This window comes from Strix uralensis, chromosome 21, assembly GCF_047716275.1.
Source record: "Strix uralensis isolate ZFMK-TIS-50842 chromosome 21, bStrUra1, whole genome shotgun sequence".
In the NCBI taxonomy this organism is placed as follows: domain Eukaryota; kingdom Metazoa; phylum Chordata; class Aves; order Strigiformes; family Strigidae; genus Strix; species Strix uralensis.
The window spans coordinates 6212283-6226825 of record NC_133992.1 but is presented as its reverse complement, the minus strand read 5'-3'; the positions used below and the strand labels follow the sequence as shown (position 1 = coordinate 6226825).

Below are 14543 nucleotides of genomic sequence, written 5' to 3'. Positions count from 1 at the left end.
GAGGGAAGGTCCAGCTCTTCGCTAAAGCATCCCCCCTGCTCTGCTTTCTGCGCCTGGTGACGCGAGAGGACGGTCTCCTTGAGCAGCAGGGTGCTCTGATCTCATATGCCACCCTCTGTCTGGGAGTTCTGATGGAAATGACTCATCTTGAAACCAACCAGCTCAAAACCAGCTCCAACACCCCAGACACTCACATCCTGCGCCCCAGACAGTGCTCCACACATGCACACGCCGAAGCTGGAGTAAAGGAAAAAGCAGAGACTGAACAGCCAAGGGACCGTCTGAGGAAGGGGAGGCAGCCAAGGGAAAGGGGAAGACCCTGCATGGGACTCCAAGGCGTAGCTGATCCATGTGTGTGGCCGAGGCTTTGGGAGGGTGGGGAAGGCAAAGCCGCTTCCTCCCAGGGTCCCTCGTCTGCTCTGGCCTTTGCACGTACCAGCAGCAAGTATCTGGACACTGAGTTCGGCTCAAATCTCGGTTAATGGGATTGCCAGCCTGGGGTGGAAGAGGGGGGGCTACCCCGACACAAACCCTGAGGGCCCGCAGGTGTTCCCTGAAGCCCCGTGGGGCCACGGCACCTTCCTCCAGGCCAGGCCGCCCCGGGCAGGGGTGCCCAGCCCTGCTCTGCAGCGGGGCAGGACAGGGCTGTTCAAGCACAGCCTGGGCCAGGACGCGGTGTTCGGGAACACAAGACATTGCCAGTGACTCGTGCCAGTTCCCCTTGGCCCTGGATGGGTGTTGCTTCCACTGGACCTGTGTGGTGCTGCCAGGTCCCCTGTCCAGCCCTTCTCCCCGCTGCAGGGAAGGGCTGGCAGGGATCTCCACTCCCAGCCACCAAGGAAATCCTAAAAGGCAAAGCCAAATCCTATTCCAGGGTCCTGCATGCCAGCAGGCCCCATCTTGCCCTTCTGCTTCCTTAGCAGATATTTAAACACATTTAAAACAAGAAACAAACCAAGAAGAATCAATGTGAAGTACCAAAAACCTTTATTTTTCCCCCAAACCATAACAACATTTGACATTATATTGATTTCCTCATATATTTGTTATTTCTCTACGTTAGGAACCAGATACAGAAAATACAAACACGATCTGTTGAATCAAAGACGGCACAGCATTCCGTTAGAAAAAGAAACAAAAAACTAGAGGAGCAAGATAAAAATGGTGAAAAATAGTCATTCCCTCCAGCCCAAACTTTCCAAGAATCATCATCAAAATAGAGCAGTGGAAGTAGCTTCTCTTTCTAAACGCACTTCTGCTTTAAGAAAAAAGTTAGATTTATCTTTAGATTTCAAAGTAAAAAAATGTTAAACTATCTTTCAAGCAATTTTGGAAGTTTGCATAGACCCATTCCCTTTCCAAAAATATCAGCGATCTCTCTATAGAATCTGATATAAATCAAGTGCGCGCCTCATCTGAAGATCACCAAGCTCAATTAACTTTCAAGAAAATAAAACATGATCTCCCCTTCCCCTCCCTCCCCCCACAAAAATATGGGCTCTACCGTTATTCCTTGTGTTTGAGGCAAGTTACGAGGCTCAGCCACACCTCTCGCTCACAGCTTCATCCAAATTCCTTTTTTATTTCCCAGGTTTCCACGTCCACTCCCTCCCAACAGGGCAGGGGCGATGCAACGCGGAGTTGTGGAGGGCATCAGGCTCGGACAGCGTGGGTGGGCTGATGGACGAGGCAGCTCTCGGGAGGGGAACGGCGGGGGGGGAGGAATTTTGCGCTCATCAACCCCCCCCGCCACACCACCACCGCGAGGAAGTGGCTTTTCAAGGACAAACACCTGCGACCAGGCAGTGTTTGTAGGAACTTGCCCCTGGGGACCAGCCTTGTCCACAGGGCTCAGGTCACCAGAGCAAGAATCATTCAGCTAGAGACTAGGTGGGGTGGCAGGGGACGGCGCAGGAGGGGCGGAGGGTGAATTTGCAGCTCCCGGGTAAGGCAGCGAAGAGGGGAGCAGGGGGGCCCCTCTCCAGGAGGGGTGTTTAACCTAGGTGCTCTAGCGTACCTGGAGTGAGGTTATCCCAGAGGTTCACAACAGCTCGTGCAGAGTCCAGCTGCACAGCCACCAGTTTAAAAAGAAACAGCAACGACAAAATAAATAAAAAGTCAACCCCTCCTATTAAGATGAGAATGAAATATGTATTCTTCAGGTTTCGGCCTGGTTCGGAACCCTCTAAAAACTGAAGCAAACATTTAAAAGGGCTTATTAACTTTCTGCAGGGGGCAAAGTGATGTGGCAATGAGAGGGCGGGGGGAGAGATCACACGCCTGCTGCCCATCACACAGAGGGTCAGGACAGCACGAAGGCCCCCATTTAAAGTGCCAACCATGCAAAAGAAGATGGAGGAGCAACATCCTTCTCCCCCTTTTTCCAATCACAATTTCCTATTGAAACCCACGTCCTTCACCAAGTCACAGCTAAGCCTATTCTTTTGGACATTCACTGAGTTTATACTGCTTTAAAAAAAGAAAAAGTTAGTAAAAAAGTTACATTGAATTTCCCAACTCTTCGCAATGGGCTTCCACCAACTAAAGGTCCAGAAACTAGGAGAGCAGAGCCTACACGTTTCTCCTGGCCACGAGACTGGAGCAGAGAGCCAGCTCTGCTCTCCAGGGTCAGCCAGGCGTGAGCAGCCCTGCTTGCCAGCATCAGAGACCCAAGGGGATGCAGAGTCTTGCCAATAAGGTCCTTTTACTTGTTTAAGCCACCTCTGAATCCCCTGAGAAGGGGAACAATGTGGGGAAGAACGTCCCCCCCTCAGCCCCCCCGGAATAAAATATCAATGAAACAATAATGCAGTCAAAAAAACACCAGCCTGCTGGGTTTATAAAAAAAAAAAAAAATTCAATAAACTTCACGACAAAAAAAGAAAACCCAAAGGAAACTAGCCAGCGGTTTGGGTCTGGAAACTGATTCACTTAAACGTTCAAAGTCCAAAAGGAACAGACGGCAGCGATGCCACAAGGAAAAAAGTGCTCGTGAGACGCAGCTTCCCAAGAGACGGCAGCGAGTCTGCAGGACGAGCGACCCCACTGCCATCGCCACCGCCTCGTACGCCCACCGCCGGCCAGGGACCGCCGGGCATCGCTCACGACGGACACGCAGCGGGAGCTCTGTGTGGGCTCTAGAAATAGGAACAGACTGCTCCTTCCTCCCTCCGGGTCTGCTCTGGGCGCTCCAGCCCTGGCTGTGCTGCACCAGGCTGAATGACTAGGGCTGCTTTCTTTTTCAAAACAAGGGGTAGGAGAGCGAAAAAGCTACATAGAGACCAGGATCTGTGGAGTCCATAATAATGTGGAGACAAGGAAGAGATACCCTATGAGACACAGTTATCAAAAACACAAGCAGTGATGTGCCAAGCTGCTGGAGGAGAAGCCAAAGACATGCCCAGGTTGGCCACAGCTATGCAATGGAGCAGGTTACGCCTCTGCCAGCCTGGGAAGATGAGACCAGCTTTCTGAAAAGCTTCTCCTCTTGCTTTGCTGGGAAGAGATTCCTCCCTCTGTCCCACTGGGGATTTCGTGACATGCCAAGCTGCCAGCGCCTCGGAGCAGCCGACTCTTGCCAATGGGAGCCCAGAAGAAAGCTCTGGGTTCCCAACTGCTCTGACAGTGACTGTCATTGTTTTTCATGGGAACAGAAGCAAAGCAGCAGAAGTTTGGCCTCTTTCCTGGCTTATGTTTGCTCCTTTCAAGTCCTGGTTGGACCCAATTTCCTGAGGGGCTTCGCAGGCCCCTGGGGAGCAGCAGGTGCCCTGTCCTGGGGAGCAGCCTGACCCTCAGCTCCACATGGCCGGCTGCAGACAGGGCAGGATGACCCATCGCTGTCTGAGCCTCCTTCTGCCCTCATCCTGACCCGAACAGAGGGTCAGGCCAGGCCTGGCTTTCTGGCAGAGCCCCAGGGAGAGAGAAAAGCAAGCAGTTCTCCCCTTCCTGCAGACACACAGCATCCCAGGAACAAGGCAGGATGCTTACCAGCCTGCTAGCGAGTGCCAAACCTGCCCAGACTGAATGAAGAAGAGATCACCATTAAAAAACACCAGCAAGTGTGAAAGAGCTTTTGTTCTAGACAGACTCAAAAGACCCAATACTTCTTCCCTACATTAAACTAAACCAAGGTGTTGTTGGTACCCCCTTCTTACCCTAATCCAAGTTTAATTCCCTTTGAAGGGAAAGGGTGAAAAAAATCCATATCCTATATGTGGTCTGTCCAAATACAGAAAGAAACCTCTTGACTTGAAGAGAGAAACCATCAAATCAGTGTAAGCAGCTGTATAGCTTTGCCACACTGCCTAGCACCCTCCCCATGCAGTCATCCTTAGCTAGCAGGGCAAAAAAAAAAAATATAAATCAAGGCCCTTTCATTCCTTGTTTCTCATTCTGCCAAATTCCCTTTTCCAGTAGCTCATCTGCATGCATTCTGGCCATGGAGACCACAATTAATCCTTTTTTTTTTTTTTCTTTTCCTCTTTCTCCTTTGAAAAAAAGGCTTTACCATAACTAAGAATTTGAACAACAACGTGATCAGTTACAAGACTTTCCTTGCTGAATGGGACAAGTGTGTGCCCGCGTGTGTGCGCACACGTGTGTGTCAGAGGAGGGCACGTTCCCAGCCATGCCCGGGAGCGTGCCATTGCTCCAAGTGCACGGGCGCTGAGTGCTACTGCAGTACACCGGCGAAAGAGGAAAGGGCACTACACAGAAATAGCTTATCGGCTGAGAGTCTCTGTACAGGAAGGGCTGCAAGCACAGCCTGCTGACAGCCCACGGCTGGAGTCTGCATAGATCCTCGTCTGCAGTTCAGCTGCCAGGAGAATCTATAAGTGGGAGCTGAAAGGGACTGACATCTCTGCCACACACTGCAAGGAAGAGAGGCAGCTAAAGTGTCAAACAACTGCAGAAACCAAACCCAAAGAAGAGCAATTGAAAGATCAACCAGGAAACAGTTTGAAGCCTTGTCAGAAGGGTTCACTCACCACGGAGCAGGTAAGAACGGCTGCTGTGGCTAATCCAGCAGCAAACACCCATTCTACCTTCGAAGGCAGAGACAGTGGCTTCTCCCCAGCCCCAAAAGGAACTAGCTCAGACACAGATCCCTGCTGACAGGGCAAGAAAGGCCAACCAACACCAATTCCCTTACTGGCCCAGGCCAAGTGAGGCAATTGTTCACCACCACCACAACGGAGAGACCACTGCAGTCAACTGCATCCTGCTCTGGCCCAGGGGAGGGCTATCAGATAACCAGATTCTTTTCACAGTCCAAGAAGGGCAGTTCCCTTCCTGAGCCAAAAAAAAAAAAAAAAAAAAAAAAAGAGGCTCTGTATTCCAAGCTCCAACAGTGACTATTTGCTGAATCAGTCCAGCAAACAGGGATTACGCTCCTGGAACAGCAAGTAAAAGCCTCCTCCAGGTAAAATCTGGAACCTCTAAAGTGCTCCTGCTAATGCTAATAGATGAACACTGTCCTTCCATGCCCAGCAGTGGAAGGGCATAATGCAGTTAGTGGTATAACAAGCACTAGCATTTAACCATTTATCAACTCCCATCTGGATTGCGGTAGTTTTCTGAAATGCACTTTTGGGAGATATTTCATACGAGAAGAGGATGTTTGGGGATTTGAGGGTAGGAAGGTGAAGTGCACACCATAGCATACCTTGTTCAGTAAAACCGTTGCCTTAGAAGGGGATGTTCCCTTGCAGAGTCAATGGAATAAAGCATCCTGCAAGTGGCCATTTCACCGTGTCACCAACAAGCAGCTCTTGGTTTGGTTAGAATGGTTTCCCCCTCCCCCAGTGGTTTGAAGAGTTCACAGTGGTATAACCCAATGTTTTGGGGAGACAGAAGCTGAGAAGTCCCCTGTTGCAAGTGAATGGGTGGAGTGAGGGATGCAGATGAGCAACATCCTCTAGGACTAAGGATAAGCCCAACAGACACCTCGCGTCTGATCAGAAACAGGGGGAAGGCAGGCACTGGAAGAACTGGGAAGCGGAGAAGGGCAATGGCAACGCAGGGAAAGTGCATGATCTGGAGTGGTCTCGGAGTAGTTCTGCAGTGCAAACGTACAGGGAGGGGCGTGGAGAAATCCCTTCTGGAATGCTGCATGAAGAGAGGTAAAGGTTGGCATCCATGTGGCAGCGGACTGGGTAGGGGACCTGTTTCCAGCAGCTCTACCCTGTTCTTCACATTTAGTGGGTTTCAATCACCACTGGCTCGTAAACTCCAGATGAGACCCTGGGGAGGTAGAGGGGAAGAAGATGAGAAAGCCAGGTTATTTTTCTCAGTCACTTAGAGCAAGTTCTTATCCCGAGTTCTCTGCTCACAAACATCGCCCTCTAACCCCGCACAAAATACTGAAAATAACGAGTCAGTCTGGCGAGAAGTCAACCCTCATAACACAAAACAGACAGCTACGTGGCAAGCGAACACTAGAGCACTTGAAAGAGCTGGGTGTAACACATGAATCCTTCTAAGGGACAGAGGAAAGGGGGGAGTATCCTGCGCAAAGAGCCAGTGTTCCTGTCTTTGCTATGCTCCCAATTTTGTCACTGACTTGACACATCTTTGCATTACCATTATTGCTTTTTTGTTAAGCTCAAAAGGTGCTATAAAGGCTCAAAGACAACTAGCCAAGACACTGTACTAAGAGCTATTGTGGCAAGAAAAAGTTTTATTTGTTCAGAGGTCTTTCACGAGAGAACAAGCCCTCGGTGATGATGGAGAAGGCAGGAAAACGGACAATAAACCAGGCTGCTGCAGTTTTGCTGCAGGCCAGCAGGAGGCAAAGCTCCCCGCCTTCCGTCGAGCACAGGAGCAAACGGGAACCAACCTCTACCATTTTGTCCTTTTACTCTTTACTTCTGTTCTTGGATCTAACAACTAGGATCACATTATCCCTCTGAGCTCCTGCTGAGAGCTGCATTCATACACCAGTGCAGCTGTAGCCTGTCACCAAAGGGATCCCAGGGGTGTTAATGTGGGAACAAAGCTACCATGTAGCACACTATGTTTAAAAATCTCTCCTGTAGTAAAAAGTGAAAGTTTCCTGGGTGCAAAGAGCTAACTAATCTCTCTGGAGCACCTCTGTCTGCCAGCCTTTCAGGAAGCCTACCTGTTTCCCAGCTGAATACCACTCAAAGTAGTTGTTCCGTCTCTGCTCACAAACAACCTCAGGTTACTGTCTGCAGATGGAAAAGGAAGACGTCAAAATCCAGAGCTACCAACGGCTGCCAGGTGCTCCCCTCCCAGACACATTACACAACCGTCAGCAAGGGACAAAGTGTGTTTCTGTGAATGCATGTGCACGCTTTCTGGTGTTCCCACAGTAATAGAGCTCCTGGGAACTCCTCTTCTTGCTCTGAAAGGGAGCTTCATGTACAAATCAACCACAGCAGAGAAATTAATTCAGTGATACTCCTTCAGCTGCTTAAGACAATTCCATTGGTGCAAGTTCTTGGTCAGCTTAAACACATCTGAACAGATGATACATGGGGCCTCATGCTGCTTTTGTAGGCTCACTGGAGGAGAAACAGCCTGTTCTGCTGGTGAGAGGTGGCTACGTTCAGTCTAGTTTAAGCCGTGCTGAGTGAGGTGTAAATCCCCATATGGTAAGAGTGTTGCCATGTGCAATGATTTAAGGTGAGTAACAGTAAACTGCAGAAGCATGAATAACAAGCTAGACAAAAAACCTCAACTAGATGAAAAAGATTGATTTCTAGGCTACACTGGAAAATTAAAACAAATGCAGTGATATTATCAGTTTTCTCTTAACAGATGCCGTGGCTGCAATGGAGAAAACCCCTTCTTCAGCTCTCAGACCTAATGACCAGCACACTGTGACCCATCTTTCCATCTTTTTGCAGAGACATGCTCTTTCCCCTCCAGTTGTGCTCTCCCACTTTAATAAATACCCTTGGGCTGACCCTGTACAGAGAGCTGATGTAACTGATTTCCACTGCACTGAAGAATCAGTACTTTTCCCCTCACCTCTATGTTTGAGCTACTATTCAACCTCTGCTGTAGCGTGTAGAGCAGCAGCAAGCGCTATTTGCTAATGGATGTGCAGCTCTCAAATCCACACAGTTTGTTTATCTACCATAGAAACACCTAGAAAGCACTGACATCAAATTGCTGTCAAAAGGGGGTGGGAGTCCACGGCAGATCATATCTGACTGTAAAAGCTTGGCAGACTTGCTAAAGGAACAGCCAAGACCTCCCCTTTGAGAATCCTCCTCTCACCTTCAGTATTGCTGACATCTGTGAAGTCCTGACTCTGCATTATTTTCTCCACTATATCATCAGCATCGATCCTGGTGTCATCCACTCGGGTTGGGTGACTCTCCACTGAATCCTTTTTCCTCCTGGGGAGAGAAAATAAAGGGAAAACTTACTCAGCTTTTCAAGACACAGACTTCCATATACTGTCCTGCTTCTCTTGGCAGCAGCCTCCTCCTCAGCGGCTACAATTCAATCTACTGCTGCATGAAGACAAAGGAGTAGATTCTGTCTTGCCTTCTAGGAGAGGGGGCTTTGTTCCAGTTACTCACCGGGAGGGTCTATCCAGCAGAAGGGCTGGTCTGGGGGGGCGAGGTGGCTTCTCTAGTTTGTGGTCCCGCTCTCCCTCAGGACACTCCACCGTCATGCTCAGCCCTCCGGACGCACTGCTGCTGGTGGAGGTATTTCGGCGATGGGTCAAGTCAGACATACTAGAGGAACGGGAGTGCTCCGTGCTGTAACCTGCAAACACAAAGCGATTACAAACCAGATCTTCTCCCTTTCCCGGCACCACAGTTAACAGGCAGGGCAGCTTCAGATCAGCCTTTCTGCTCCCATATCAGAGGTTTAGACAAGCATCTATGAGCTCATCTGCAGAGACTAAACAGGAGACTGATACTACAGAGCAGGGCAAGAGAGATGGTTGCAAATCACTCTCACAAGAGCTTGTTGCAGGAAAGAAAATAGATGGGGCCAGTGCTGGCAGAGCCATGCGATCGATGGTTACCGGAGATCTTGGACTGTTGGCTGGCGTAGCTGGAGTTCCGCGAGTGCCCCGAGTGGAAGACTTCCTCCGGGCTGGACAGGTTCTGATCCGGTTCTTCTGGGACACCTGCCAAGGGACAACAGGTCACTCCACTTGCACTGTAACCAAGCCAGCACACTGCCCGCTGATCACCTTGGACTGGAGGCTGATCTTGGGACACTAGATCAAGGAAAGGGCATGTCTGTTGGCAGAGCCCTGCTGTACAGGTTAGCACAGAGCTTAGAAGCAGCTGGGGAGTAGGGAAGACAACAAAGAGCTTCTCTGTCAAATTTATCACTAATTCTAGCATCCAGCACCTGAATTTACAAGCATCTCCAGGGGCTCGAAGGATCTAGGACAGGCAGTTTCTGAAGCTATCCACAGCTAAAACCATTAAGCTAAGACCAAGAAAGCATCAAATGGCCACTGGCAGTAAAGCATTACAACCTCTGCTTGCGTGCTTCTCTCATTACTACCTTTCCCCTTCTATTACTTGTGAGAAAGCCCATGCCATTACAATCACATCTGAATCTGACACAGAAACCTCAGCACAACCTCTGCTCCTTCGCCATCGCCCCTGCTTGTCTCTTTTGCAGGAAGCTTATCCAAAAGTGTACAAGTGTATCATGTTAGCCAGCTTTTTAAGAAGAGCACTTGCACGGCGTGATAATTCACTGAGGTGATGAGACTAGTGTGCTACTTTGGTGCAGTGTATCTGTCTGCACATTTGGAATGTGCTGGGAAGGAAAAAAAGCTATGGGAAAATGCAGTGCCCTTGAAAACGGGCTCAAACAGAAGCCAAAGAACCCTGCATCAGCAGCTGGAACAAGGCCATTAGACCTCAAACCAACCTCTAAAACCTTCAGAGGAACTTTTCTAGAAGATCAGTCTGAGCAACAGAACAGCTGAGTAGAGAACAATGTTAAGTGTCATTGAACACAATGGAAAGCAGAGATGAGTGCAATGCATGAATTATTAAATCCCCAGCAAAAAGAACAAATTGCTTTATCTCCAGTAACTAACAGAAATATGTATATGGCAAAGATTCATCCTTCCTCTCCTGAGCTGCACTTAATAGATGGTTTTGTTTTTCTCAGTTTTCTTAATGAGCAGAGGGGTGAGGATGGGTGTGAGAGAACATGAAAAATTGAAGAGTTTCTGTGCTTGCAACTGCTGGGAAAAACAAAAGAGTGTCCAGGCAGAGCCAAGCATTGATGGCTCTGGGATGGGCATTCATACCCGAGCTGAGAATGGCAGTTCTTGGCTTGGTCTGACGCAGGGAGCCAATCGTGGCTGAACTGCTGCTGCTGCTGCTTGTGGTTCCCTCGCCCTTACAAGTCAGCTGCAGGGTAGAGTCCTGTCCCGGTATGGTGATGGATTTGGCGGTGGAAGGAGGCCTGTAACCAGAAGCAAAGAAGGTTACAAACTGCCAGGCAGGGGCCGGGAATCACCCCACTGCACCAGCAATTCCCACTCGGCTCTGTCAAGAGGGTTCCCCCGCCCGCCCCCACCCTTCATGGTGGGGGGAAGCTGGCAGCCCTCTGTGACTAACGGCACAGCGTGACACTGGATTTTGTTTTCCTACACGCAAGGCTTCAGTCTTCCCTACCTCATACTGCAGCTGGACTGCATTACAAGTAAAACCAAGTTTCAGAGGTAAATTAAGGCAAAAAGGGACCATTCAATCAGTTATACAGGACAACAGGCTCAGAGCCTGCACTATCCTCCAGAAGAACATCCAGCGCTGCCCTTTCCCCCAATGTGTGTCCAGTGGCCAGTTAACTTCACAAACAGGAACCAGTTTGCTGTCATCCAGCTCTCAATTCCAGCACCCTTTTGTTACACCTTTTTGACTCAGGTCAAAAGGAAACCTTTTATCCCAGCAGCCCCATCCCCCTATGAGAGTACTTTTACAACGATCAAACAACCTTTCCATTTTTTAACTGACGATTAAACTCCTTTTCAGTGAGAGTAAAGTGTTTTTCCAGCTGTCAAAATTATTTTTCTGGTTACTCTGCGTGCTCCCAACATCCCTTTGTAAATGCTGACTGCGGGGCAGAGCTGCGAGTGCCTGGAGCCCCCTCCCTTCCTCCAGAACTGTTTTTGGGTGGAAGCCACAGCATGTGCAGCGTGGCAAAGTGAATATTCCTGTTGGAGCCCTAACCTCCCTGTAGTCTGAAGTCTGAACTGGAACTAATGGATCATATTATACTTTTTAAGTGAGGAGTGAGAAAGAAAAACTTTTATTTGTCTCACTTGGAGCTCTGAGGGAAGATGCTACATGAGAGTACCTTGGCAGTATTTTGGGAGAAAGAATAAAGCACTGAGAATATTTTATATGGGCAGCCAAACAGCTGTACAGATTTCAGGAAACCCACAGCATGCCTCCACCAGGAAAAAAACCTCCCTAATCATGTTATCAGTGATTTACATGCACCCGGGTACTTTGGGGACTTTGCTTTGCAGGTTAATAAGGCCTTTATAGCCTTAATCAAGCAAACTGTTCCTGCAGCAGCTGTTGGAGCAGCTCATGGTCTGTCAAGCTCAGGCTGCTCAGCCTGCTCTGCCCCCCTCTACAACACCCAGGAGGAGAAGGTTCATCCGAGTGCTGCAGAAAGTCAGTGCTTGGAAGTGATTTCCCAGCACAGTTTAATTCCTGCCTAATCCTCTAATGAGCGCCACTTCTCAAAAGCTCTACTGATCAAGGACATGCAAAGTTTCCATTTTCAGACATTTACACATCGTCAACATATAACGAAAAAATGGGAATGACTGCAAAAATCCTTTAAGAAAATTAGGAGGTTTGACTTTCAGACTGACCCTACTTAATTGAAATGGGTATTTATATCCAATTCTCTATCATTTTCATGCACTCCAACAATGGGACTTGCTTCCACAGTGAAGGAGCAACAGGTATTTTTGTCAGACGTATTATTGCCAGACATCCTAGTACCCCAGATTTAAAACATCTGCTACTGTTACAAAGCTATGGCTTAAGATATCCAAAACTTCTTTATTACACTTCCTTCTGAAGCAGAAATTTTCAGAATCAGATGACACTTCATTTAGGGTTTTAGTCTCAGAAAATGCTGCAGCGCTATGAAAAGCCATTCACAAAATAAACCTACCAAAAATTATGCAGCATTTTATAACAAGAATGCAAGCTAATGTATACACTTCAAGCTAGCTCCTAAAATTAGACCTTTTAGCCGAGAATACCACTGCTACGAGACATGGCCTCAAGGTAAAGCTTTTTTCTCCCATACTGTTGGTAGTCAACACAAAATATTTCAGTCAGCACCTGGCAGTCCTGCTGCATACAGTCACACCTTACAGCACACTACGGCAGGCTGGCTTGGACTGCAGAGTCTTGCAACGCTATACTGCAGTATGAAGGTAGAGGTTTGTTTATTTGTATATTTGTTAATTGATCCCCCAACAATTCTTTAAGCAACAAAACTGCTTCATAGCTTAACTGTACTTATTCTTTCCTATCACAATGCATTAAAAAAAAGTACATGACTGCCATTTCTCTGCTGATTAATACAAATTGGGAACCTGGGTCCCTGTAGAAGAAAAGGAGAATTAAAATGTTTCAGCCTTGCAGTATTTTTGTTGCTGTTTCAATTCAAGATCTTTATCCTGCATGATATGCGCTGAAGTGTGTCCATTTCCATGACTGTTTTCTTCATTGACCTTTCCCTTCTTGGAGGTCAGTGAAACTAACCCCAGAGCTATGAGAAATTCTGTCCTTCGTGCAAAACATGAAGTTTGTCATTAACATCCATTGGTTTCCAAAACCTAACTGACATTAGCAGAGAAAATACTGTGACCAACCAATAACCAAGCTGGGAAAACCAGAGCAGAGAACAAACCCATTAACAGCACAGGCTGACTATGCTTATCCTGGCTGATTCAACAGTCCAGACCACCAGTTTCAAGCTTTCCCCTGTACTTCTCAATATCAGGGGCATCTTTTACCCCTCCCCAACAATTTTAGTCTCCAGCAGAGAACTGCAGATAAACCAGGTGTCTTGGTTTGCCCAGAATGGGGTGAGCACCCAGAAACTCACGTTTTGAAGCAGGGGTCCCCCGAGAGCAGGGACATTCCAATCGTGACCTGGAGAGGGGGACAAGGCACATCATTAGCCATGCTGCAGTGAGCTCTTCACTTCCAGGAGGCCAAGAGCTAGGTGTAAAGATTAGCAAGACCTAGTTCTTTTCCAAAGGAAATCAGCTTCGGGGATTTAGCAAGGCATTTCCCTCCCTGCCCCAAATCACTGGCATCAGTAACTCCAAGTTGCAGTGGTTCAGCAGGACACCAGCCCGGCCACCCTGACCGTGCACTTAGAACTTTTTTCCCCTCCTCCTGTTCACGGTTTCTTTGATGACAAAGAATGCTATCAAGGGTCATCGCTTGGCTAAATGAATGCCAAGATATCAAAGGGCAACTCTGATGATGGGAAGCTTTCCAAGTCAGATTAGCAGCACAGAAGTAAATCTCGACTCTGTACATAACAGGACCTTCTCTCAGGCCTGGAACTGCACCCTGGCTGTGATCTTTCCGAATTCAACAGCAGGATTTCCACTGTGGCAATACTAGCTGCTGTACCTTTAGGATGGAGTTGTCCTGTCGGGTGTTCTTGGTATCATATCCTTCCAGCAAGCAGCAACGGACAGTGGATCCAGAGCCTGCAAATTCTGCCAGATTTAGATCAGCAAAGCCCAGCTGTGGCCAAGAAAACAATGGAGGGGAAGGGGAGAGAAAAAAAGTTACTCAATAAAGGGATACGTGGTGTGACACAGACCAAAGGAAGAGAGCATATCTGTGAGCAAGGGCAGAAATGATCGTGGCTGTGAAGACCCCCTACTCTTGAGGATGGGCAGGGTCACAGTCCTAATCCCAAGCCAGGTGGACACTCGGAGGCCTTCAGGAAGCCAGCCCTGTGTGGAGGAAGGACATACAGTAGTGGTGCTGGCCAGGACAGTGTTAACCAGCCTGCAGCCGTTGCATAACCAAGGACATGGAAGGCACTAGGTCAACGATGTGGAAAAAACAGAATCACACATACACAAACATAATAAGGCACTCTTTGTATTGGGCCATCCCAGAATGCAGTGGAGCATGTGAACCAGGAGATGAAAGGATATTGTTACAGAGGAAAGTGACACCATCCTGAAAAACAAAGCTGAGACTTTCAGCACAGTAAGCTGCAAGTCCAGAGCCATGCAGCAGTGCATGTGCCTCACCCCCACAGATGCAGCTGCTGGGCAACTCCTGGAGCAAAGTTGCCTCAACACTGCTAAGATTTAACTAGCAAGTGGTATGTTTGACAGGCAGAAGGGAAGAGAAATATTTGGAGAGATTTAGCTGTGAGCTCTCCAAACCTTCTCTAACAAAGGAGAATCAAATAGGGAAGGTGACAGAAAGTTGAAATTCACAGGCAAATCCAAAGGGGTACCGATGCCTCTAGAGTAAAGACAAACACAACGAAGAGTACTTTTGTTTTTCTGC

General features: G+C 48.3%; 1 protein-coding gene across 3 annotated transcripts in view; it reads right to left on the bottom strand.

Annotated features, from left to right (window-relative positions):
* Positions 1-964: 964 nt before the first annotated feature.
* The window catches only part of EEIG1 (estrogen-induced osteoclastogenesis regulator 1), a 38370-nt gene continuing 24791 nt past the window's right edge, over positions 965-14543 (bottom strand). For all 3 annotated transcript variants that reach the window (XM_074890847.1, XM_074890848.1, XM_074890849.1), the window contains 8 exons: positions 13641-13757; positions 13102-13148; positions 10268-10425; positions 9011-9115; positions 8556-8745; positions 8248-8369; positions 7121-7190; positions 965-6243 (listed from right to left, as the gene is read on the bottom strand). In XM_074890847.1, coding sequence (XP_074746948.1) covers positions 6198-6243; positions 7121-7190; positions 8248-8369; positions 8556-8745; positions 9011-9115; positions 10268-10425; positions 13102-13148; positions 13641-13757 — 855 coding nt within the window. In that variant the 3' untranslated portion in view covers positions 965-6197. The remainder of the gene's footprint in view (positions 6244-7120; positions 7191-8247; positions 8370-8555; positions 8746-9010; positions 9116-10267; positions 10426-13101; positions 13149-13640; positions 13758-14543) is intronic.